General features: G+C 42.3%; 1 protein-coding gene across 1 annotated transcript; it reads left to right on the top strand.

Moving 5' to 3' along the window:
* Window positions 1-5,672: 5,672 nt before the first annotated feature.
* LOC119242652 (olfactory receptor 14C36-like) lies at window positions 5,673-6,608 on the top strand. The gene has a single exon (XM_037508172.1). The coding sequence runs from the start codon at window positions 5,673-5,675 to the stop codon at window positions 6,606-6,608; it is 936 nt and encodes a 311-aa protein (XP_037364069.1).
* The last annotated feature ends 16,583 nt before the right edge of the window (window positions 6,609-23,191 follow it).

Consider the following 23,191-nt stretch of genomic DNA (forward strand, 5'->3'; position numbering starts at 1 on the left):
CCTATTAAAAAAACTAGCAATAACAAATGTTGGCAAGTATGTGGTGAAAAAGGAACTCTCCTACATTGCTGGTGGGAGCACACACTGGTCCAACCACTATGGAAAGCTGTCTGGAGGTTCCTCAGTCTACTAAAAATGAAGCTACCATATGTCCCAGCAATTCCACTACTAGGGATTGACCCAAGGACAGAAAAACATTGATTCAAAGAACACCTGTACCCTTATGTTTATTGCAGCACTATTTACAAGGAAAAACCTGGAAACAACCCAAAGCCCAAAAATTGATAATGGGATCAAGAAGATGTGGCATATATACACAATGGAATAGTATTCAGCAATCAGAAAAGATAAACTTACATCATTCGCAGCAATGTGGCAGAAGCTAGAAGGAATTATGCTCAGTGAAATAAGCCAGGAGGAAAAAGAAAAAAATATCGGATGGTTTCACTTATAGCAGGAATATAAGGGCAGCAAATAAGACATCAGTTTAAAAAATAATAGCAGTACAAAACACAACAAAGCAAAAACAGACAATTATAAATCAGAGTCATACTGCAGGGGAGGAGGAGGGAAAGGGATCAGTGGGAGGGAGGAAGGAGAACAGGGACTGAGGTGATGGTGCATGGGTGCATTGGGGAAGGAAATTCCATGGGAACTACACCTGAGGGGGTGGGGGGAAGCAAATAATGTTTAAAAATGAACAACGATGTAAAAAATAAAAAGATAATAAAAAATTAAAAAATATATAAATCCCATATATACAGACTCATAATAAATATATGCAAAAAAGAGAGGCAAAATAAACTAGATGACAGAAGAATAATGTCAATACAGTCCATTGTTAGAAGTATATATCAGTATCTCCTCTGCAGCCATAAAAAGAGACCACAACTATTGCTTCCCAACATAAAATAGATTTCAAACTTAAATCTAAAATGTGAAACCCAGGCCTCCCCGGTGGTGCAGCAGTTGAGCACTGGGTTGCGAAGCTGCCCGCAGCCTCTGCAGTGCCAGTTCGATACCTGGCAGCATGGCCAGGGTCCCACATGGCGCGCAGACCTTTCCTGCCGCCCGCTGCTCCCCTCAGTAGTGTATTTCGTCAGTCTGCCTGTTCTGCTCTCCCCTCTGGCTCTGGTGAATTCTCTCACCGTCCCGCTCTTCTGACTGTACCCAGTGCTGGTATAAATAAATAAATAAATCTTAAAAAATAAAGTGAAACCCTAACATTTTTAAAAAATTAAAAGAGAATATATTTTGAATATAGAGTTATGTAAGGCATTCTTGAATTAATTTAAATTCACATTTATGAAAATAAAACCTATATATTTAGTTTCAACAATATCAAAACACTGAGAGGTACTCTGAAACCATGAAAAATCAACTTATGGATTGAGAAAAAAAAAAAACTGATTCAAATAAAGAATGAGGTCAAATAGATTAAAGTACTTAAAATACATTTTCTGTATGTTAATTCTCAAAAATCATTTTCCCCCTCATGGAATTATATTAGTAATCACTTAAAAATGCCAGCACATTAGAAAATAATGTATTCTTGAAAGTATGTATCAGAAAACATATTTCACAGTTGAGTAAAGAAATCTTAATATACAATAAATCTTCTAGAAATTTATATAGTAAGTAAAACATAAACTTACACGTTTTTGAGAACAAATTTCTCACCTGCATTATGAAATTTTATCTTCCTTTGATTTATAATTTGACTGTAGTTCAACTGGTAGAACTGCACAAAGAAAGAGATAAACCAATAACCAATAATGAAATCACTACAAGAATATGCCAGCTAAAGTGGATTAACTAGAAATAAGACATCCAAAACTCTCAAATTATAATGACTCATCTGTAAGTTAATTTGATAGAGATTATTGATTGAAAATTATAGATAGCTAATAGATTGAAATAGACAGAAATCACCACCAAAAGAGAAAGAGACTATTTGCTAGAGAAGAAAACATTTTTCCAAGATATGGAAATAGTCAAAATGTAGACATTTCATTTTTTTATTTTCTAGTTATTAAATTTTCCCTGAAAAGATTTAACTTTTATATAATATGAATGAAATTTAATATATAATTACAATCTGTAAACAAATTGTTTGTTTATTGTTGTCAATTTGATCTATTAGATTATTAGGGAAGTATATTAAAATCTTAATATTGATAATTTACCTAAATAGACATTACACAAATCATTTGGGTTCCATAGGATTTTGTTTCTGAGATCCAGAAAGATGTCCTCAGTGATCATTTAGGATGATAAAACTAACTTATGGTTCATAGCTTGTTTACTTAGTTAATTTTACAGCCATGTAAACACAGTCACTAATTTTAAGCTCCATTTCAACTTCTACTTATGTACATTCTTGTGTTTTAATTGGGTCCTTTTCAACTGTGCTCTGGAAATGAATGTCTTCATAAATTACCCTTGGGTGACCAACCATCATGAAGGATAACAATTTTGTCTCCAAAGACTTTGTTGATGATTGCAAGGGTTTGTCCACATATTTACATAAGGCAGAAACAACTTATTTGCTTATATATCTTAAGAATGGTGCTTTGTTAGCCAGAAGATATTCTTAAACCCTGTCTGCTTTGGAAAATTTGGTTAAGCTATCTTTAAACCTCAATTTAAGGAACTAACAAGAAAAAAATATTTTCTTCGACAGGTAGGAAAATGCAATTTTCAAGTTAAAAAAAGAGGAAAATAATATTTTCAAAAGTGAATAATCTGTGATTAATGTTGTTCTTAGTGTCTTCTTTTCCCTGTTCACTTTACTTAATATTGTTATTTACTATAATTTTTGAGTTATTTTGGTTTTTTGTTTTTCTTTAGAAATTCAAAGAGGATTTGGATTGAAACTATGATATTGACCAATGCAAAACCTAAAATGTTACCTCATTGAATAGCTAATAATTTCAATAACTGAATAAATAAATGGTACATTATATGGGGGGAATAGCAAGCACAAAGAATTCTTATAAAGTAATGTGTGGTCAATGTTGTAATTTCAAATACACAATAGTAATATCAGAGAGTGTGGTGGACTCATTTCCAATATAAAAATAAGGCATGGTGGATAACTGTTTCTTTGTGTTGTCTATATTGACTCAAAAACTCTTTTCAAGTAATCTTTATTTACTGTAGAGTTAGAAAATACATGCGGTTGAGAACAGAAGAACACAACTTCATTATTTTTTTAAATTTATTTTTTATATCATTGTTTTTTTTTTTTTTTTCTTTTCTTTTCTTTTTTTTTTTTTTTTTTTTTGGTGGGAATGAACCAGCGCTGCAGAGGCTGCGGGCAGCCTCGCAGCCCAGCACTCAACCGCTGCGCCACCAGGGGAAGCTCCATCATTGTTCACTTTTAAACAATATTTGTTTATCCCTCCCCTCAGGTGTAGTCCCCATAGAATTTCCTTTACCAATGCACCCTCAGCACATTCCCCTGTGCTCCTCCCTCCCACCCTCTGATCCCTCTCCCTCCTTGTCCCCTGCAGGATGTCTCTGATTGGTAATTGTTATTGTTTTGTTGTGTTTTGTACTGTTATTATTTTTTTTTGCTGATGTCTTATTTGGTTCCCCTATATTCCTCCTATAAGTGAAACTATCTGATATTTTTCTTTCTCCTTCTGACTTATTTCACTGAGTATAATTCCTTCTAGCTCCATCCACGTTGCTTTGAATGGCATGAGTTTTTTTTTTTTGATTGCTGAATAGTATTCCATTGTGTATATGTACCACAGCTTCTTGATCCAGTCATCTATTTTTGGGCATTTGGGTTGTTTCCAGGTTTTACCTATTATATAAATAATGCTGCAATAAACAGAAGCGTATAGGTGTTCCTGAAGAACAAAACTTTAAAGCTGAAACAATAATGTAAAAATAAGCTAGACTATAGAGCATTTTAATAAGTTAGACTATAGAGCATTTTTAATATTTTTACAAATTTCAAAATGGGATTCCTTCAGAAATAGTAGCTATTTTTTTTTTTTTAAGATTTATTTATTTATTTATACAAGCACTGGGTACTGTCAGAGCACAGGTTGGGAGAGTGAGAGAATTCACCAGAGCCAGAGGGGAGAGCAGAGCAGGCAGAATGACACAGTACACTGCTGAGGGGAGCAGCGGGCGGCAGGAGAGGTCTGTGCGACATGTGGGACCCTCGCCCAGCAGCCAGAGATTGAACCGGAGCTTCAGAGCTTTGCAGCCCAAGGCTCAACTGCTGCACCACTGGGGAGGCCCAGTAGCTACTATTTATATAGTAAAGTACTTGGTAATAAAAATACAAAGTGATACATAATATACAGTCTAAATTTCAAGGATTGTCCACATATGTATTGGGAATGATTAATACATAAATAAATTAATGTACATATTTTAATCCTGTAATTCAGGTATTGATTCTGAAACAAAATATGAAATAGTGACAAAAATTTGAGATCATCAAGGATAGTTGCAGCTTAAAAGTTATGTGTGAACTGGATTTAAAGACCTAATATATCTTGATGGATAAAGATGGCATTAAGAGTGAGGAGAAAAGTGGCACTGTGATTAAAACGTCAGAAGACTAGGTGTATGCTGAGATTGAGGACTTCACTGATGTGAAAACGTTACATTTACATAGGAGAATAATAGGGGTGGAACAATAGTTTGTACATGGATTTTGAAAAATGAATTCAAACCTTCAGTGTGAAAATATAATTTCCAAATATACCATAGTACATACTCAGTATTTATTTCCTCACAAGGTCATAAGAAATCTTTACCAAGATTCCCTTCACCCAGTCCTGTGCATCTCAAACTACCATTCAAAACATTTTTCTTCCACTTTATTCTTTACAGTACTTGAAAATCACCCTAAATCATGAACTTTTCTTTAGAATTCCAATTATAATTAATCATTGACACTTGGGATCCACAAACCATGTATTTTGATATTTCTTTCTTCCCAAGCCTAATATAGACTTTATGCTTACAAAAAGCACAAAGAAAACTTTCTGTAGTATATTGATTTTCAGGTCAATAACATTTAACAGGTGTCATTGAGAAATTGCATATGAAATAATCACTAAATCTATGTATAAATTTATTACTAATTAAATATTAATCAAAACAATAAAACTCATAAACATTATTTGGAATGTCTGTAATATCAATGAGAACAAGTTGTAGACAATGAGTTGAGAGCTGCATCCTAGCACTTTGTTATATTACTTACCCAGGAGTAGTAGAAGTGAAAGAAATTCAAGGACTAATAATGAACACAAAAAGACCAACTGCACAAGACAGAGGGAAATATTTTCTTTTTCTTTTTTGAAAAATATTTATTTTACACAAGAACCTTGGTACAGCTCAAAAGCGCGGGAGGGTGAGAGAATTCACCAGAGCCAGAGTGGGGAACAGAACAGGAAGACAGAGGGAAGACACTGATGAGGAGAAGCAGGCAAGGCAGGAGAGGTCTGCTGCGCCATGTGGGGTTCCACCCTCGCCAGTGGGGAATCCAACCGGTGCTGCAGAGGCTGCGGACAGCTTCACAGTGCAGCGCTCGGCCACTGCGCCACCTAGGAGACCCTCAAGGGAAATATTTTCAAGAAAAGTATTTCTTTTCATGTTTTATGGCTTTATCTCTTTTTCCAGCACAGAGTTGCCAGAAGATGCCCAATTATACAGTGCTGACTGAATTTCTCCTCATGGGCTTTGCTGACAGGTGGGAGTTGAGATTTCTGCACTCCATGTTATTCCTTCTGATGTACTCAGCCACCCTGATAGGAAATCTGCTAATAGTCACTGTTACCACACTTGACCAGGATCTTCACACACCCATGTACTTCTTTCTCAGGAATCTTTCCATCTTAGACATGTGCTTCATTTCTGTCACTGTCCCCAAAGCCTGTGTCAACTCTCTCTCTGACAACAGGGCCATTTCAGTGGCTGGGTGTGCAAGTCAGATCTTCTTAGTCATTTATTGTGTGTATGTTGAGCTTCTATTTCTCACCTTTATGGCCCATGACCGCTACGCAGCCATCTGCCAGCCCCTCCACTACCCGGTGATCATGAACCACAGATTCTGTGTCCAGATGACGCTGGCCTCTATGCTTAGTGGTCTTTTCTATGCAGGGGTGCACACTGGCAACACTCTCCGACTGTCATTCTGTCAGTCTAACGTGGTCCATCAGTTCTTTTGTGACATTCCCTCTTTGCTGAGGCTTTCATGCTCTAACATTTTGAGCAATCTGCTCTTAAATTTTGCCTCTGCCATTTTGGTTGGTGGTACCTGCTTTGTCATCATTACAATGTCTTATTGTCGCATATTTTCTACTGTGCTCAAATTTCCAACCAGAGAACAAGGAAAGGCTTTTTCCACTTGTGTCCCTCACATCATTGTAGTTTCTATCTTCCTCAGTTCTGGAATCTCTGTGCACGTAAAATCTTCAGTGTCTTCTGATACAATTCAAGACATGATTCTTTCTGTATTTTATACCATAGTTCCTCCTTTCTTGAATCCTGTCATTTATAGTCTTAGAAATAAACAGATAAAAGAAGCTGTTAGGAAAATAGTGTTAAGAAAATTTTATTCTAAACATATATAAAAACACATATCACATTTGTCTTAATGTCATTCAGTATATTAAGAGTTATATAAAATATACCCTTGTCTGGATTTAGATTTTAGATTGCCCATTCTGAAACCTTCTTTGAGGTTACATTGATAAATTTTAGAACATTTTGTGAATATTGTTTCTATCATTTAAATAAAAATAAGTATATTTAGCAAATGCACATTTTCAATGAATGAATAATTTAAGACATTTGTTGCAACTAATTATATATTACACATTTCTATCAACCATGAAATATTAAGGGATATAATTCAAAGGAAACATTAGCAAATCAAAAAGGATTTAACTTACAGGCAACAATATCTGATATTGTATAATAAAGCAGATAAAGTACACACACGTATAAACACCAAATTAAATTAAAATGGTACCAAATTAAAGTGATTTATGTATTTGATAATTTTAAATTTATAGTGTTTGTTAATTTAACATGTAAAATAAAAAAAAATATTGTAATCTATTTGGAAAATAGCCTATCAACAAAAAATTAGAAAAGTGGTGGTTTCAGAATTCTATCCTGTTTGATCTCTTCATTTCTGTTGTTGTTGAGAGATGACATGTTATCTTGATTAGAAGATATTTGTTTTTCATTATATTAACAAATGTGTGCTGAGTGGTTCACCTTAAAGTAATTAAATGTATATTCAGTGCTAGAGGCCAATTTTCTAATTTTTCATTCTCATGTATTATAACTGTCATATATTTTAGTGTAATATATATGTATATATGAATACATATATTTAAAAGGTCTTATAGTCTAATAAAATTACAGTTTATCCCTTCAAAATTACAGACAATTTCCTTTAGTCATTTATTTACTACTACCTGGTGTTTTGCACCCATCCCAAATTGGGCAGGTTCATTGCTGATTCAGGCAAACTGAAACAGAATTTTGGAGGCTTCAGTATCTCTAATATGCCTTTAATGCTAGGTCAGGGGACTGGACTCACAAGCAGGCCAGCAGGCAGAGATGGAGGCAGCCACTGAGCCCCCTAGTCCTGCAAATTTCCCCTTTATACCCCAGTCCTCAGCCCATGTGTCCATCATCATAGGTGCACGTGCCCCGTGCTTGGGCTCCCAAATGTTTTTTGCCAGAACATGCTATCATATGTGGGTAATGGAGGAAAACAAAGCCACTGGTGACGGCTATAGAGGCTGGTGGGGAGAGGCAAAGAAGACCCTGAGTTCCCCATTTTCTTCACATTTCACCCGCTCTGGGTTTGTTTCACTCTAAAACCTGTGTGTTATTCTTCCACGAATTTCCCTTGGTAAGGAGTGTGGAACGCTGTACCCATAAGCTTCAGAAGCAACACAAACTGTAACAGAGTAAATAAGCCCTGTCCACTAGGGCGTAAGGGCATGTGTTAGGGCATACCAGCCTATGGGCGAAAAGACAGGGAGGTTATTGGCACCAGCAATGGGAGATCTTTCGCATCTGGCAGTATACAAGCTTTTTTTTTTTTTTTTTTTTTTTTTTTTTTTGTTAAAAGACAGTACTTTAGCTGGCAACTGTGGCCTCCCAGGTCTCGAGTACCACACATGCTCTGCCAGTAAAGAGGCATCGGAGGTCTACATGCCACAAAAGATCTCATAGCAGGCCATAGAGCCAACACTATTGTTCCAATGTTCCCTTTAGCATTTCCCTCTGATCTGCCACTCCGGGTGGATAAAATATAAACGTAGGAGCCATTTCCCAGTTACCCAAGGACTTATATTTAGGTCGGCCTCCAGGCTACGTCCCGAGGGAGCTATCAGAGCCACCCAATGCATGCGGGCAGCCTTTACTGTGCGAGGGCCATACCCAGTCCATAGTTTGCCTTGGTTCCAACCAGGTCAGGACTAGCAATAAAACGTTGCCCTGCCACCCCTATCCAGGCTTTAGTGGAATGTCTGAACTCTGTATTTGCAGTTGAATGGGAACAGTGGCGATGCAGCAATGCCTCCACCAGATCAGGCTGCCTTCCTACTCCTTTTGTCAGTGTCCATAGCATGACTGGCAGGTGTTGGCTCCACCCCGGCAGCATGGGAGTTGGGGTCTTAGCTCTCAGTCCTTGTTTCAGTGGGCCATTGTATCTTTATAATCCCCACAGCCTTGGGATACTTGGGTACATGGAATTTCCATCCAGCACCCATGTGCCCTGTTCCACCCAGGTACCTGAAAAATGGGTTCTTGCCTGCCCTCCACCATCAGCGGACTTCCATATGCAGCACTTAGGTGTCAGCGCTCCCAAAATTGCTTTTTGGTCCATGTGTCAAGCAAGAATAAGCTGCTAATAAATAGTAGCTGCTAGCTGGTGTTTTACGCCCATCCCAGATTGGGCAGGTTCATTGCTGATTCAGGCAAACTGAAACAGAATTTTGGAGGCTTCACACCAGGTGACTGCACACTATGTCCACACATGTGACTGCATACTGGTGTCCAGCAGAGAGGTGTAGATGTCCAATGATGTCAATCTGCAAGTGAGTCAAGGGCACCTGCTCCCTTAACATCTGGTCTCTGGAGCTAAAGTTCTCTGGGATAAGTCCTGAAACACTGCATGTTGTTCACAGCTGAATCTCCTCTAAAGTCACAGGTAGACCCTAGTCATGCACGGTGGCCCAAATTGTCTTTTGCCATTCATGGAGCAAGCATCTATGCAGTCATGGTGCAACATCCCACCCCAGGTCTGCTTTAAGCCACCGCACCCCACCCGGGCCAGGGTGTCTGTTTCATAGTTGCCTTGGTGAGCCAAAGGGTCACGCCCTGTGATATGGTAAATGAGTACAGTCCCAGTTCCCATAGATCTTTCACAGGGCCTGGCCCCACAGGATCTAATACATGACTGTCCATTAATTTAAGTTCCACTTGGAGACCCACAGTATCAGGTCCTGTACACAGCCCAGCTGTCAGTACAGGTAACCACAGGGGAAGTCTCCTGAGCCACCACTCTGCATGCCATTCATAGTTCAGTCCACTAGCTGCTTTGTCTTGTCCCTGTTTCATATCAAAGACTAGTATCTCTTTCTGGGTGCATATCACAGCTTCCATGATACTGACTGGCCTGACTCGTGCTGCCCACGTACCAGGCCTCTCCTAGCATGGGTGCCCATTCCTCATTGTAAGGATCCAACGTCCTTCGCCCTGCATGGAGTCCTCAGGTTTGGCTTCCTCACAGGCTTCTGAAGTCAGTTCCATGCTGACATATATAATTGGACCAGGACTTCCTGCAACTCCACCAGTAGGGGCTAGTTGACAGAGTGCTGCTCTGTTGTATGTATGCCCCCACTAAGCCAAAGTGGGCATGTGGAAAGTACTGCTGTAGAGCTTTGTAGCCCAACCCCATACCCACCTGGCTATCGTGTAGGCATTCCTCACTGGGACAGGAGCTATAGCAGTTAAGCTTTCAGTAGCTAGTAAAGCTGCATACACTGCAGCTAGCTGCTATTCAAAGACTACATAGTCTTAGCCCCTTTACAGAGTTGGGACCAGAACCCAATGGGCTGTTGTAGCTGTCCTAATTTCTGCCAGAGTCACCACCCAAACCTTTCCTGAGTAACAAGCAAGTCTAGTTCACAGGGTTGAGCTGGGTCAAAAGCCTGCAGGCCCAAGTGTCCATTATAGTCCATTTGGCTGCAGCAAATACTGCCATCTGTTTCAGCAGACCACTTCTTAGCTCTCTTATGTATCAACACACACAGGGGCCATAGGAGCAGGACTATAAGAGGCATAAATGCCCTCCTGTAACCCAGGATGTCCAGAAAGGTTTGTAGCTACATCACTGTGGCTGGAATGGAGTAACCTTGCACATTATCTATAATAGCATCAGACTATTTTAGTCTTACCCTCCCAAATAGCCCCCAAGAACTTGACAGGTAGTCCAGGTTCCCACAGTTTGCTTTCAATGATTGCCCAGTCATATGATTTCAGGTGTGTTATGTTGGAGAGGTACAGATTTTTCCAAATGTGAAATAGTCATTGGTCAACAAAATGGCATCAATGTAATGGCCTCTCCCATTTGGCCAAATCAGCTGCCACTATGCCATGGTGCAGAGAAGGGCTGTGCATGTGTCCCTGCAGAAGCAGAGTGAATGCCCACTGCCAGCCTTCACATGCGAAAGCAAATGGGTCTTGACTCTGGTGCCATGGCAATAGAAAAGAAAGCATGAGCTAGATCTATCAGCTGCAAAGTGATATGTGCCCACCTCATGGCTCAGATGACCCATCAATTCTGGCATTGAAGGCCCTGCTGCATGTAAGGAGGGAACCACTTTACTCAACTCATGGTGATCTACCATATTGTGCCAAGAGCCATCAGGCTTCATCTCCAGCCACACAATGAATTGTAAGGGCTTTGGGCAGCACACACAATGCCCACTTTAGGCAGACCTGCTATTGTGTCTATAATCTCTTTGTGGCCTCTTGGCAACTTACACTGTTTAGCATTTTTCACTCACCTGGGCACCGGCAGTTTTATTGGTGGACGCTCAGCTGTCTACATCTCACTGCCTTCAAAACACGTACCCTCTGGTGAAACTCTCTGACTGTTGTCTGCAACCACACATGAGGATGGACTGTGGAATTGGTGACACATCACTTTATATTCCATTGGGGGTAAAGGTCTAATCTGCAGAGGTAGTCTCAGTATTGCCACTTTCACAGTCTGGTCTCCAATGCCGTCAATGTAACAAGCAGACCCCTGCATTAAAGCCAACCCATTGCACGTAGTTGGTGATGCGTTCATAGCAAGCTCTGGTGCCCTTCTACTAAGGATGAAACCCTTTGCACATGGGCTGGGGACCAGTGGATAGCAAGCTCCACATGTGGCTTTCTGTCACTGCCCATTCCCTGTGGATGGATTCTTTTGTTGTCATCCTATTCAAAACCGAACAGGTGCTCCCCAAGGGCCGGGGTCTGCAGCAAATTGTCCTCCAGGCACAGGGAACATGCCTGGAGCCTGGGGTCCCCAGCTTTCCCCTACACAGCAGCCCCTCCTCTCAAGGGAGTGAATCTCTGACCTTATAATCGTCTCCATAACTCCTGCCAGTATGTATCAGGCTGTGCATCTGTTTTGGTATGATCTATACGTGCTTCCACCAATACCACCCATATTTTGGCATGGGTGATTTTAGAGGGTGTCTTGTCATTTTTGGCATCCTTTTCAGTTGTTTCAGAATTACTTATTTTCCTTTCTGAGAGTGTGTGCTCTTGCTTCCCCAAGCTTCCTAATATTGTGGCAACATCATTTATTCGGCATCCCACATAGGGTTCAGAATTGCCATGAGGGACCCAAATTAGGATGAAGGGGCCCTTTGCAGTACCTAACCCCTCATTCCCTCATTGAAACACTCTCTGTTGGGGCTGGGAGTGTGTACTTTAAACATAAGCTGCTGTATTCCTAGTTCACGAAGTTCCTGCACATGCAGTGTGTGTTTGCCGTTCACTCACGGTTTCTGGCATATCTCGGCCATTAACCATTATGACAGAGTGTGAGCATCCTGGCCATTCCACTGGCTGTTTTGCACTTGCTGTTGCAACTGTAACCTGTGGGTGAAGCCAAGACTGTTACAGGTGGTGCCCCCTGGAGGGCGTTGCTGGTAAAGACAACCCCAGGAAAAATGCTGAAAAGTGGGGTGAAGCAACTGATGAGTAATATAAGGTATTACAGAAGGGGCACAGAGGATTGGGTCTCTGAAATTCAGATTTTGGGATTCAGTGAAGGGTCAGCGGATTTGGGTCCCCACCACACCGGTCTTACAGAGGTCTGTGGTGAGTCTCTGAAGGTGGGGGCTTCCAGAAGCCAATCTCAGAGAGGAAGAGGTTGGAGGCTTTGCAAGTAGCTGAGCAACTAAAACTGTTTGTGTTTTTACCGCTATTGTGGCCTGGCAGAGAAGACCAAGACCCAGGAGCTGGGCATCTTACTGAGATGCATTAGTGTGGTTGTCATTTGACTGCTGTAGCTGATGTTTTGAGAGGCAAAATTTGGAGGCTTTGCAAGTAGCAGAGCAAATACAACTGTTTCTGGTTTTGTTGCTGTTGCATCCTGGTGGATAAGGCAAAGACTCAGAGCCAGGCGTCTTGCTGAGATGCATGAGTGTGGCCATTTGTTGGTTTTTTCAGCCTGCTCTTTTGAGTGTTGCTTGTCTGGTGCTTTGATGGTGCATCTGACAGCTCACAGAGCATCTCCTGTTGTATCTTCTGTTGGTCTCGTGAGTTGGAACCTGGCCTGTAGTCTGACTGCTTCGTGTCCACAGTGGCAGGAAGATGCCATCTTAGACACGTGGGCTATTTTCTGGAGAGGAACTGTGCATCCTCAGTGGCAGGAAGAGACCATTTTAAGTGTTTTTGTCAGGACTGAGAAACATTGGACACGGCTTTGGATGAGGTAAAAGGCCATTACTGGCCTCAGTAACTCTTTGTTTTTCCCTGGTTTGTTAAAAAATCCCTTTGTTGTTCTCTGAGCCTGAGTAGTCTTGCAATTGTGCGTGCAGGTGAAGAACTCAGAGAGTGACTGTTAAACTATTTGGGCAGTGAGCTTGGTCAGTTAGTGGCCCCTGCTGCCCTGTATCACAATGATGGAACAGGCATGTATCATCTTGTAGTCGATCTGGCAAATGCTTTTTTTGGATAGATATAGCTCCAGAGAGTCAAGGCCGGCAATGGACATCTACTGTGCTGCCCCAGGGATTCCTGCACAGCCATACTCAGTGCCACGGGCTGGTGGCAACAGATCTGGCCTGGTGGGAAAGGCCATCTTTAGTTAGTCTGTATCATTACATTGATGACATTTTATTGACTAGTGACTCTCTTGGAGATTTGGAAACACATGTCAAAAACCTGTAAGGCCTGAAAAGGCAGCACTTCTCCTATGGACACACCTGAAAACATGTGCCTGGTCAATCAACGAAAACAAACTGCAGGGGCCTGGACTGTCAGTTATGTTCTTGGGGGTTGTTTGATCGGGTAAGACAAAGCTTATCCCTGATGCTGTAATACATAAAGTACAAGCTTCCCCTACACCAACCACATTGAAGCAGCTGCAAGACTTTCTGGGCCTGCTGGGTTACTGGAGGGCATTTATATGGTAATTCACATGGCCCAACTCCTACGACCCTTGTATATGTTGACACATAAGGAGGCCAGGTGGGATTGGTCAGTGAGGCAAACACAGCATTTGCGATGGCCAAACAAACTATAAAGACTGCTCAGGCCTTATGGGTTTTTGACCCAGCCCGACCCTGTGAGCTAGATTTACATGTTACTCAGGAAGGGTTCAGGTGGGGACTCTGGCAGAAATCAGAGAGGCTACAACAGCCTATTGGGTTCTGGTCCCAACTCTGGAAGGGGCTGAGGTTAGGTATTCCTTAGTTGAGAAACAGCTAGCTGTGGTATATGCAGGCTTACTAGTTATTGAAAGTATAACTGCCTCAGCTCCTATCTTAGGGAGAACCACTAAGCGTCTTGCTGAGATGCATGACATCTGGACGACAAAGCCCCATAGTGGTACTGCTCAAACTCCCAACTTGGCATAGTGGGGGGCATACCTAGAACAACACTGTAGCCTTTCAACTGGCCCCTTAAGGGAAGAGTTGCAGGAGGTTCTTGGTCCGGTGACATATGTCAGTTTGGAACCAACTTCAGAAGCCTGGGTAGAAGCCAAACCCGAAGCTAGTCTCTACAAGGAGGGATGAACACCGATTCCAGCAGAGGCCTGGTATAAGGACGGCTCCAGCCTGGGTCAGCCAGCCTCTTGGACAGCTGTGGCTGTACACCCAGAAACGAACACTATTTGGTTTGAAACTGGGACAGGACAGAGCAGCCAATGGGCTGAAGTGTGAGCTGTATGGATGGTCGTGGCCCATGAGCCTTCCCCTCTAGTAATCTGTACTGACAGTTGGGCTGTGTACAGGGGCCTGACACTGTGGATTTCCACATGGAATCTAAATGACTGGACAGTCATGCATCGGCCATTATGGGGCCAGGTCTTATGGAAAGATATATGGGAACTAGAGCTTCAGTAGCAGGTGACTTTTTATCATGTCACTGGACATGCCCCATTGGCCTCACCGGGCAACAATGAAGCAGATACCCTAGTCTGGGTTCGATGGCTTAAAACTGCTCCAGGGCGGGATGTTGTGTAGTGGGTGCACAGACCCTTCCTCCACGCAGGGAAAAGACGATGTGAGACACTGTGAGTCCCTGGGGTCTACCCGTACCTTTAGAGGAGGTTCAGACTGTTTGTGAACAATGTGTAGTGTGTTCCAGGACTTACCCCTGGAGACCTTTTGCATCCACAGGCCAGGTGTTGTGGGGGTAGGTACCCCTGACACACTGGCAGATTGACATCATTGGAGCACTACTTCACTCCAGTGAAAAACAGTGTGCGGTCACCTGTGTGGACACTGCTACTGGGCTTTTGGCAACTTACCTTGTTCCACATGTGGACCAAAAGGCAGTTTTTGCAGCACTGGCACGCCTGTGTGCTGCATATGGACATCCACTGGTAGTGGAGAGCGACCAAGGGACTCATTTTACAGGAGACCAGGAGCAGCAGTGGGCCAAAGACATGGGTGTTGAATGGAAGTTTCACACTCCCTATAATCCCAAAGCTGCAGGGATTAGAAAGTGTTATAACAGCCTGCTAAAGCAAGGGCTGAGAGCTACTGCCCCCACTCAGATGTTGGTCAGGTGGAGCCGACATCTGTGGGACGTGCTACCAACACGAAATGAGAGGAGCAGGAAGGGCAGTCTGGCTCCAGTGGAGGCGTTGCATCGTGCTGCTGCTCCCATTCAATTGTAGATACAAACTTGGGATATTTTGTTAAAGACTGAATTTGGACAGCAGGGCAACATTTGGACAGCAGGGCAACATTTTATTGCCAGCCCCGACTAGAGTGGACCCAGGGCAGACTGTGGACTGGGAATGGCCCTGGACTGTAGAGGCTCCCCTCATGCGCTGGGTGGCTCTGATAACCCCTTGGGGTCGTGGCCGGGAGGCCAATTTACAACACCATGGGTGATTGCACAGTGGCCGCCACTGGTGATTGTTACCCACCCTGGGGTGGCAGATCAGTGGGCAATCCTAAAGGGGTCATTTGTGATGACTCTGTGGCCTATTATGAGCTCATCACTCTTGCTACATGTAGAGTCCTCTGATGCCTTTTTGCTGGCAAAGCGAGTGTGGTACTCATGACCTGGAAGGCCACTGATGCCAGCTGCAATATTATCTTTGGACACAAAATTGGCATGTCTATTGCCAGATGGAAGGGATCTCCCCTTGCTGGTACCAAAAATTTCATCTTTCCTCCCCTAGGAGAACTGAACTTAGTTATATTGTGTTGTACACTGTTTGCTTTTGTGGGCCATGGCTGCCGTGTTTATGTTTGTTAAAAGAAACTTGTATATAGACTGTATGGCAGAAAACCCTGAGGGTGTCGATTGTGGGGTAAGGAGGCGGGGGGAACTTCAGGCTTTTCCTCCCTCCCACTGCGTAGGTGCACTTGGCAAATAGCGTGACACTGTGTGGCATGGCACGGCTTGGCGTTCTTGGCTGGCATGCGTGGCGTGGTGCAGAGCAGTGCAGTGTGTTACAGTGGAGAGTGGCAGAGTGCAATGAAGTACTGCGATGACACACAGCGGAGAGCATGATGACACCAACAGGGCTGCTAGAACCGATAATGAACCTCCCTGGTATGGGGTGCTTGCGCTTCAGTGACCTTGAGATTTCTTATAAAATTTAATTTAAGCCAACTGTAGGATAAATGATTGTCAGGCTTTTTTGCCCTTCCACAATTAGGGCTGATGGTCGATCCCTACGGTTGTGAATGCATGCCTGATGGCGGGCGCCTGGAGTGGGGTGTAGGCACACTAGGGCTGAGACTGGGTCTATAAAGGCGGCATCATGGGGACGCCAGGAGAACAAGTGGGAGAGCAGAACCAAAGAGAAGCAGAAGAGAGAGAACAATACCATGAGAGAATGCTGGAGAGCCCAGAAAGAGTAAAGGCTCGCTGGGGGTGGGAGGACTGCCAGCCTCCGCCCACCTCCCCCCACCCCCCTGCCTGGTAAAAGCCCATTAAAACCCTGAAAAAGCCACCGAGGACTCCAGGACTCCTCCTTCACCCTTCTATATAGGATCATAAAGATCCTGCTCTGATTTTTTTCTTTATTATAATTAGTCTTTTTCCTGGTCCCTTATTTAGGTTTTCTAAATTCCTGCTATGAGTGAGACCATCCGGTATTTTTCTTTTTCTTTCTGGCTTATTTTGCTGAGCAAATCAGAATCAACAAGCAACTATAAACCAGAGACACAAATGGGGGGTGGGGGAGGAGAGGAGGGATTAGGGTCAAAATAAGGGAGGTCTTTGGGTTCACTCTGGGAAAGGTTTCACCAGAGCGCCTCTTTCAGTGGCATGTGGGGAGTTTCCCTGGTGAGTTTCTTCATGAGACAGAGATGTTAGTTATATCCAAAAGAGAGGCTTATTAAGGAAAGGGACAGAAGGATAAAAGACACTTGCATAGACACAGCTGGCAGAAAGAGCTGCCCTTTCGTAAGGGCAGCTTCAGGTTTTATCATCTTCCTTTGGTAGGGAGGGGCTCATCTTTGTGGGTGGTTGGTTGCGTGTTGATTTTTTTTTTTCGTTTTGTTCTTTTTTTAATAATAAATTTCATTTATTTTAATTTTAATAAATAAATAAAATTTATTTATTATTTTTTTAAATAATAAATTTTTTTTAAAAAATAAAATAATTAAATTTTATTCCCCATACAATTGCAACCCCCCATTCTGACCCCAATCCCTCCCCTCCCGCCCCTCACCCCCAAAAAAGTGTCTCTGGTTCATAGTTTTTTGTTGATTTTGATTTTCACTTTCTTATATTTATTCATTTTCCTGGTCCCTTATTTAAGTTTTCTAGATTCCTGCTATGAGGGAGACCATCCAGTATTTTTCTTTTTCTTTCTGGCTTATTTCGCTGAGCATGATCCCTTCCAGCACCATCCATTTTGCTGCAAATTGCATGTGTTTATCTTTTTTGAATGCTGAGTAATATTCCATGGTGTATATGTACCACATCTTCTTGATCCAGTCATCTATTTTTGGGCATTTGGGCTGTTTCCAAAGCTTAGCTATTGTAAATAGAGCTGCTATAAACATAGGGGTGCAGGTGTTCTTTGGAATTGATGTTTCTATGTCCTTTGGGTAAATACCTAGGAGTGCAATTGCTGGATCATATGGAAGCTCGATGTTTAGGAGGTCCAGAAATCTCCACACAGCTCTCCATAGATGTTGGACCAGTTTGCACTCCCACCAGCAGTTCAGGAGAATTCCTTTTTCTCCACATCCTCACCAACATTAGTTGTTGCTAGTTTTTTTAATATGTGCCATTCTCACTGGTGTAAGATGGTATCTCATGGTAGTTTTGATTTGCATTTCCCTGATTACAAGTGATGTTGAACATTTTTTCATATGCCTGTTGGCCATTTGCATTTCCTCTTCAGAGAAGTTTCTTTTTAGCTCTTCTGCCCATTTTTTGACTGGTTTATTTTCTTTGTTTTTCTGAGTCTCATCAGCTCTTTGCAGATTTTAGTGATCAAGTCTTTATCATTAGTGTTGGGTGCAAAAATGTTCTCCCAGTTGGTGGGGTTTCATTTGTTTTTGTTATTGTCTCTTTTGCTGTGCAGAAGCTCTTTAATTTGATGTAGTCCCAGCTGTTTATCTTTGCCTTCACTCTCATTGCTTTGGGTGATGCGTCTGTAAAGATGTCCTTGATGTGAATATCATGTAGTGTTTTGCCTATATTTCCTTCTATATATTTTATGGTTTCAGGTCTTATGTCCAGTTCTTTAATCCATTTTGAGTTGATTTTTGTGTATGGTGTGAGGTAGTGGTCAAGCTTCATTCTTTTGTATGTAGCGACCCAGTTTTCCCAGCACCATTTAATGAACAAACTTTCTTTGCTCCAATGCATAGTCTTTGCTCCTTTGTCAAAGATTAGTTGACCATAAATCTGTGGGTTTATTTCTGGATTTTCTATTTGATTCCATGGGTCTGTATGTCTGTTCTTGTTCCAATACCATGCAGTTTTGATGATTATGGCTTTGTAGTATAGTTTGAAGTCTGGGAGTGTGATGACTCCATTCCCTTCTCTTTTTTTCAGGAGAGCTTTGGCTATTCGGGGTTTTTGGTGATTCCATATGAATTTCATCAATAATTGTTCTATTTCTTTGAAGAATGACATTGAAATTTTGATTGGAATAGCATTGAATCTGTATATTGCTTTTGGTAGGATGGCCATTTTAATAATTCTTCCAATCCATGAGCAGAGGATGTCTTTCCATTTCTTTGTGTCTTCTTCTATTTCTTTTAACAGTGTTTTATAGTTTTCTTTGTATAGGTCCTTTACCTCTTTTGTTAGATTTATTCCCAAATATTTGATTTATTTTGTTTCAATAATAAAATGGATGATTTTTTTGATTTCTTCTTCTTCAGATTTATTGTTTGTGTATAGGAAGGCTACTGACTTTTGCGTGTTGATTTTGTATCCATCAGGTCCTGGGCTTTTGTTTTTGGGGAGGTTTTTGATTACCATTTCAATTTCGCTAATTGTAATTGGTCTGTTTAGGTGTTCTATATCTTCTTTATCTAGCTTTGGGTGATTGTAGAGTTGTAGGAATTTGTCCATCTCCTCTAGATTGTTAAACTTGTTTCCATATAACTGTTCATAGTAGTTACTGATTATTCTTTTTCCTTTCATCGTGGAAGTTTGGTGTTCTTCTTGCTTCTTGTATATCAATTTTCACCTCCTTCTTCGCATTTGGGAAGTTCTCTTCAATTATCTCCTGGAATATTTTCTCTGTTCCTACATCTCTCTCCTCTCTTTCTGGAATTCCTATAACTCTTATATTTCCTTTCCTCATGTAGTCAGATAGTTACCAAAGTCTTTCTTTGTTCTTTTTCCTTCATATTTCTCTTTCCTTTTCTGTTTTGGTTCTTTTATTTCTGTGTCTTCAAGAGTACTTATTCGTTCTTCCATTTCATCTATTCTGCTTTCATTGCTTTTCCCAGAGTTCTTTAGTTCCTCCATTAATTCTTTGATCTCCTGCATTTCTTTTACTTCCCTCTTTAGGGACTCAATTTCATTCTTCTGACCCTTGTTTTCCCTCTTTAGGGACTCAATTTCCTTCTTCTGTTCATTGTTTTCCTTTATGACTTCTGTCACTTTTTTAATCATGGCAATTTTAAATTCTCTTTCTGGAAGGCTCAGAATTTCTTCCAAGTTACTGTCGTTGCAATCTGGGGGGTGGTTTTCTTTCTGTGGTGTGCTTCTTTCCTGAGGAGTTGTAGGTTGCGTGTGGTTCTTCTACTCCCTACTGTCTGTTTTCTAATTTGTCGTATGCATTGGGACACTGTGTTGCTGGGACTTGCCGGCATCTTGGGTGAACTTCTCCGCTCCCGTCTGGCTCCTCCAGGAGCCATCTCTGGCTTCTGGGGGAGCTTTCTGCTGGTTTTAGTCAGTCTTTACTGAAGAATTGTCCCCAATCTAAAATGTGAAGCTTGACGCATTCCCTGTGCATCCGGTCTCAGGCACACTCTTCTGCGCGCCCGGTCTGCCCCAAACGTGGGTACCTGCTCCCCCTGTGGGCTCAGACTGCTGGTTGGAAGGGGCCTGGCGTGGGCTAACTTCCCAGCTGGCCACTGGGTCCTCCAGAAGCCTTCTGCCCTTTTCAAGAAGTCTTTTCTTAAGAAATTTCCCTGTTCTATGGGGTGTTAGTGACTTTTTTTCCTGGTCGCTAGGTGGCGCCAGAGATCTCTCCTATTGTCCTTGGGGGGCTGCTTTTCGACGCCCCCCCCTCCATGGGACAGGGAACAGAGCGAGAATGGTAGGGTAAACCTCAACGGCTTTGGGGTGCTGTGTCTGCCTTGTGCCCCACCGTCGTGGAGAACCCACGCCCCGAATTACGTGCCCCGGGTCTCAGTTCCAAAGCCCTCAGGTCCAGGACGCGGGCTGTAGCCCAGTTCAGTGGCTCGGGAATTGTGCCTTTTGCACCCAGTTCCCGTGCCTGGGCACCTGGTTCCTGCTTACTCAGTGAGGGACTTTCACCCCAGTGAGGGCCTCCGTGCGTCTCCCCGCAAGCCTAGGTCGCAGGCGCGGGGACCTGGGCAGCCGTGATCCCGATCCACGTTTGCTTTTCAAGTGCGCCAAGTGCGCTGCTTTTCAGCGCAAGCTTACCAGCCGGTCCCGGGCTGTGTGCAGGTCTCCTCCAGAGTCTCTTTGTTCTCTAATTGTGCCTGGAGCCGTTCGCTCACTGCCGCGGCGAATCCTGCAGGGTTCTCCACAGCTCCCGTTCACGGGGTGTGGTGGCTGCAATAGTTCCTTTCCACTCACATTCCCGCTTGCTGCGTAGTTTGTTCTTGTTGGTCGTTTTAGTTTGTTGTTTTCCTCCTCTCTGCTGTTTGGAGAGTGCCGACTTTGTGGGCGGTGGAGGGGAGCAGGGTTCTGCGCTTTCCTCCCTTCTAGTCCTCTTTTATGGCCACTTTCTTCTTTGGGCAGTTTGCTGGAGTCACCTGTTTATCTTCCGTGTCCCAGTTCTCACTGGGACCTGCCGCTTTTCCTCCCTATTAACTTTTTTTAATGGGAGATCTTACTGGCAGCGTCTCCTCGCCGCCATGTTGCTCCGCCCACTCTCCCCTTTTGACTTTTTTTCACTTAGCATAATCCTTTTGACTTCCATCCAAGGGCAAGATTTCATCAAATTTTATAGCTTAGTAGTATTCCATTATGTATGAATACTACATCTTCTTTTTTTAAAAAAAGATTTATTTATTTATACAAGCACTGGGTACTCTCAGAAGCTTGGGAGGGTGAGAGAATTCACCAGAGCCACAGCGGGGAGCAGAACAGGCAGACTGACAAAGTACACTGCTGAGGGGAGCAGCAGGTGCATCAGGAGAGGTCTGCGCACCATGTGGGACCCTCGCCAGTGGCCAGGGATCCAACCAGCGCTGCAGAGGCTGTGGGCAGCTTAGCAGCCCAGCACTCCACCACTGCACCACCATGGAGGCCCAATAAATACCACATCTTCTTTATCCAGTATTCTGTTGTTAGGCATTTTGGTTGTTTCTGTGACTAGGCAATTGTAGATTTGCTGCAAAGAACACAAGAGTGCATATGCCTTTCCTTTGGTGCTTTTGAGTTATTTTGATGAATACCAATGAGGAGAGTTGCTGGTTCATGTGGTATATCTGTTTTTCAGTATTTTGAGGAAAGTACATATTGTTTTCCTTAGGCACCAGAATAGTTTATATTCACAGCAACAGTGTATTAGGTTTTTATTTTTTCCATACCCTAGTCATCATTTGTTGTTTCCCATATAAATATAAGAGTAAGGTGCTATAGCATTGTGTTTTTGATTTTCATTTTGCTGTTGAGAGGTGGTGATCAGCATTTTTTCATGTGCATATTGGTCATGTGTATGTCTTTGCAGAAATGTCTATTTAAATCTTCTACCCATTTATTTTGTGGAACAAAAAGATGCTTAGAATGTGAAAGAAAATATTTTTTCAAGAATATCTGTCATATTTCTGGGTTCTTGAAACTTTTTGTAATTTGATAACTCATATGTCTCAATTCTGTAGCTATGGTTTTTTTGATAACATCAATTCCATTGTTCATTAGTTAAATGCATTTCTAGGTATTACAAAAATAGACTTTTGCTTACCTTTTTAGTTCCTAAATTCTTCCTCCCTTTCCAAATGGCAATTTTGTTATCTGATGTTCCTCAATTTTTCTTTTTAAAAATATTTTAAAGGGCCTCCCGGTGGCGCAGTGGTTGAGCTCTGGGTTGCGAAGATGCCCGCAGCCTCTGCAGCACTGGTTCAATCCCCGGCTGCTCCCCGGCCACCGGAGGGGGGTCCCACATGTTGCATAGACCTCTCCTGCCGCCTTCTGCTCCCCTCAGCAGTGTACTTGTCTGTCTGCCTGCTCTACTCCCCACTTTTGCTCTGGTGAATTCTCTTACCCTCCCACGCTTCTGACTGTACCCAGGGCTTGTATAAATAAATAAAAATAAATCTTTAAAAAATATTTTAAATTTATTTATGTGTATTTTACATCATTGTTCAATTTTGTACAATATTTTCTTTCACATTTCAGGTGCAGTCCCTGTGTAATTCCCACCACCAATATACCTGTGCAACATCACCATAGTCCCTTATGCTCTTGTCTCCCCTGTTTAGGTCCTTCACTCTCCCCTTCCCCTGCAGAATATTCTGATTTATAGCTGCCATTAAATTTGTTTATGTATTTATTGTTATTTTTTATTCCTGATCCATTATTTGATTCCCCTATATTTCTCCTATAAGTGAAACCATCCAATATTTCTATTTTTCCTCCTGACTTATTTCATTGAGTATAATCCCTTTCAGCTCCATCCATGTTGCTGTGAATGGCATCAGTTTATCTTTTTTGAATGCGGAATAACCTTCCATTGTGTATATATACTGCATCTTCTTGATCCAGTCATCTATTTTGGGGAATTTAGATTGTCTCCATATCTTACCTATTGTAAATAGTACAG

This window comes from Talpa occidentalis, unplaced genomic scaffold, assembly GCF_014898055.3.
Source record: "Talpa occidentalis isolate TD23 unplaced genomic scaffold, MPIMG_talOcc4v2.1 talOcc4.13, whole genome shotgun sequence".
Lineage (NCBI taxonomy): Eukaryota > Metazoa > Chordata > Mammalia > Eulipotyphla > Talpidae > Talpa > Talpa occidentalis.

Excerpts from the sequence above, each read along its gene's own strand:
- LOC119242652 (XM_037508172.1), top strand. The coding sequence starts at position 5,673 with ATGCCCAATTATACAGTGCTGACTGAATTTCTCCTCATGGGCTTTGCT.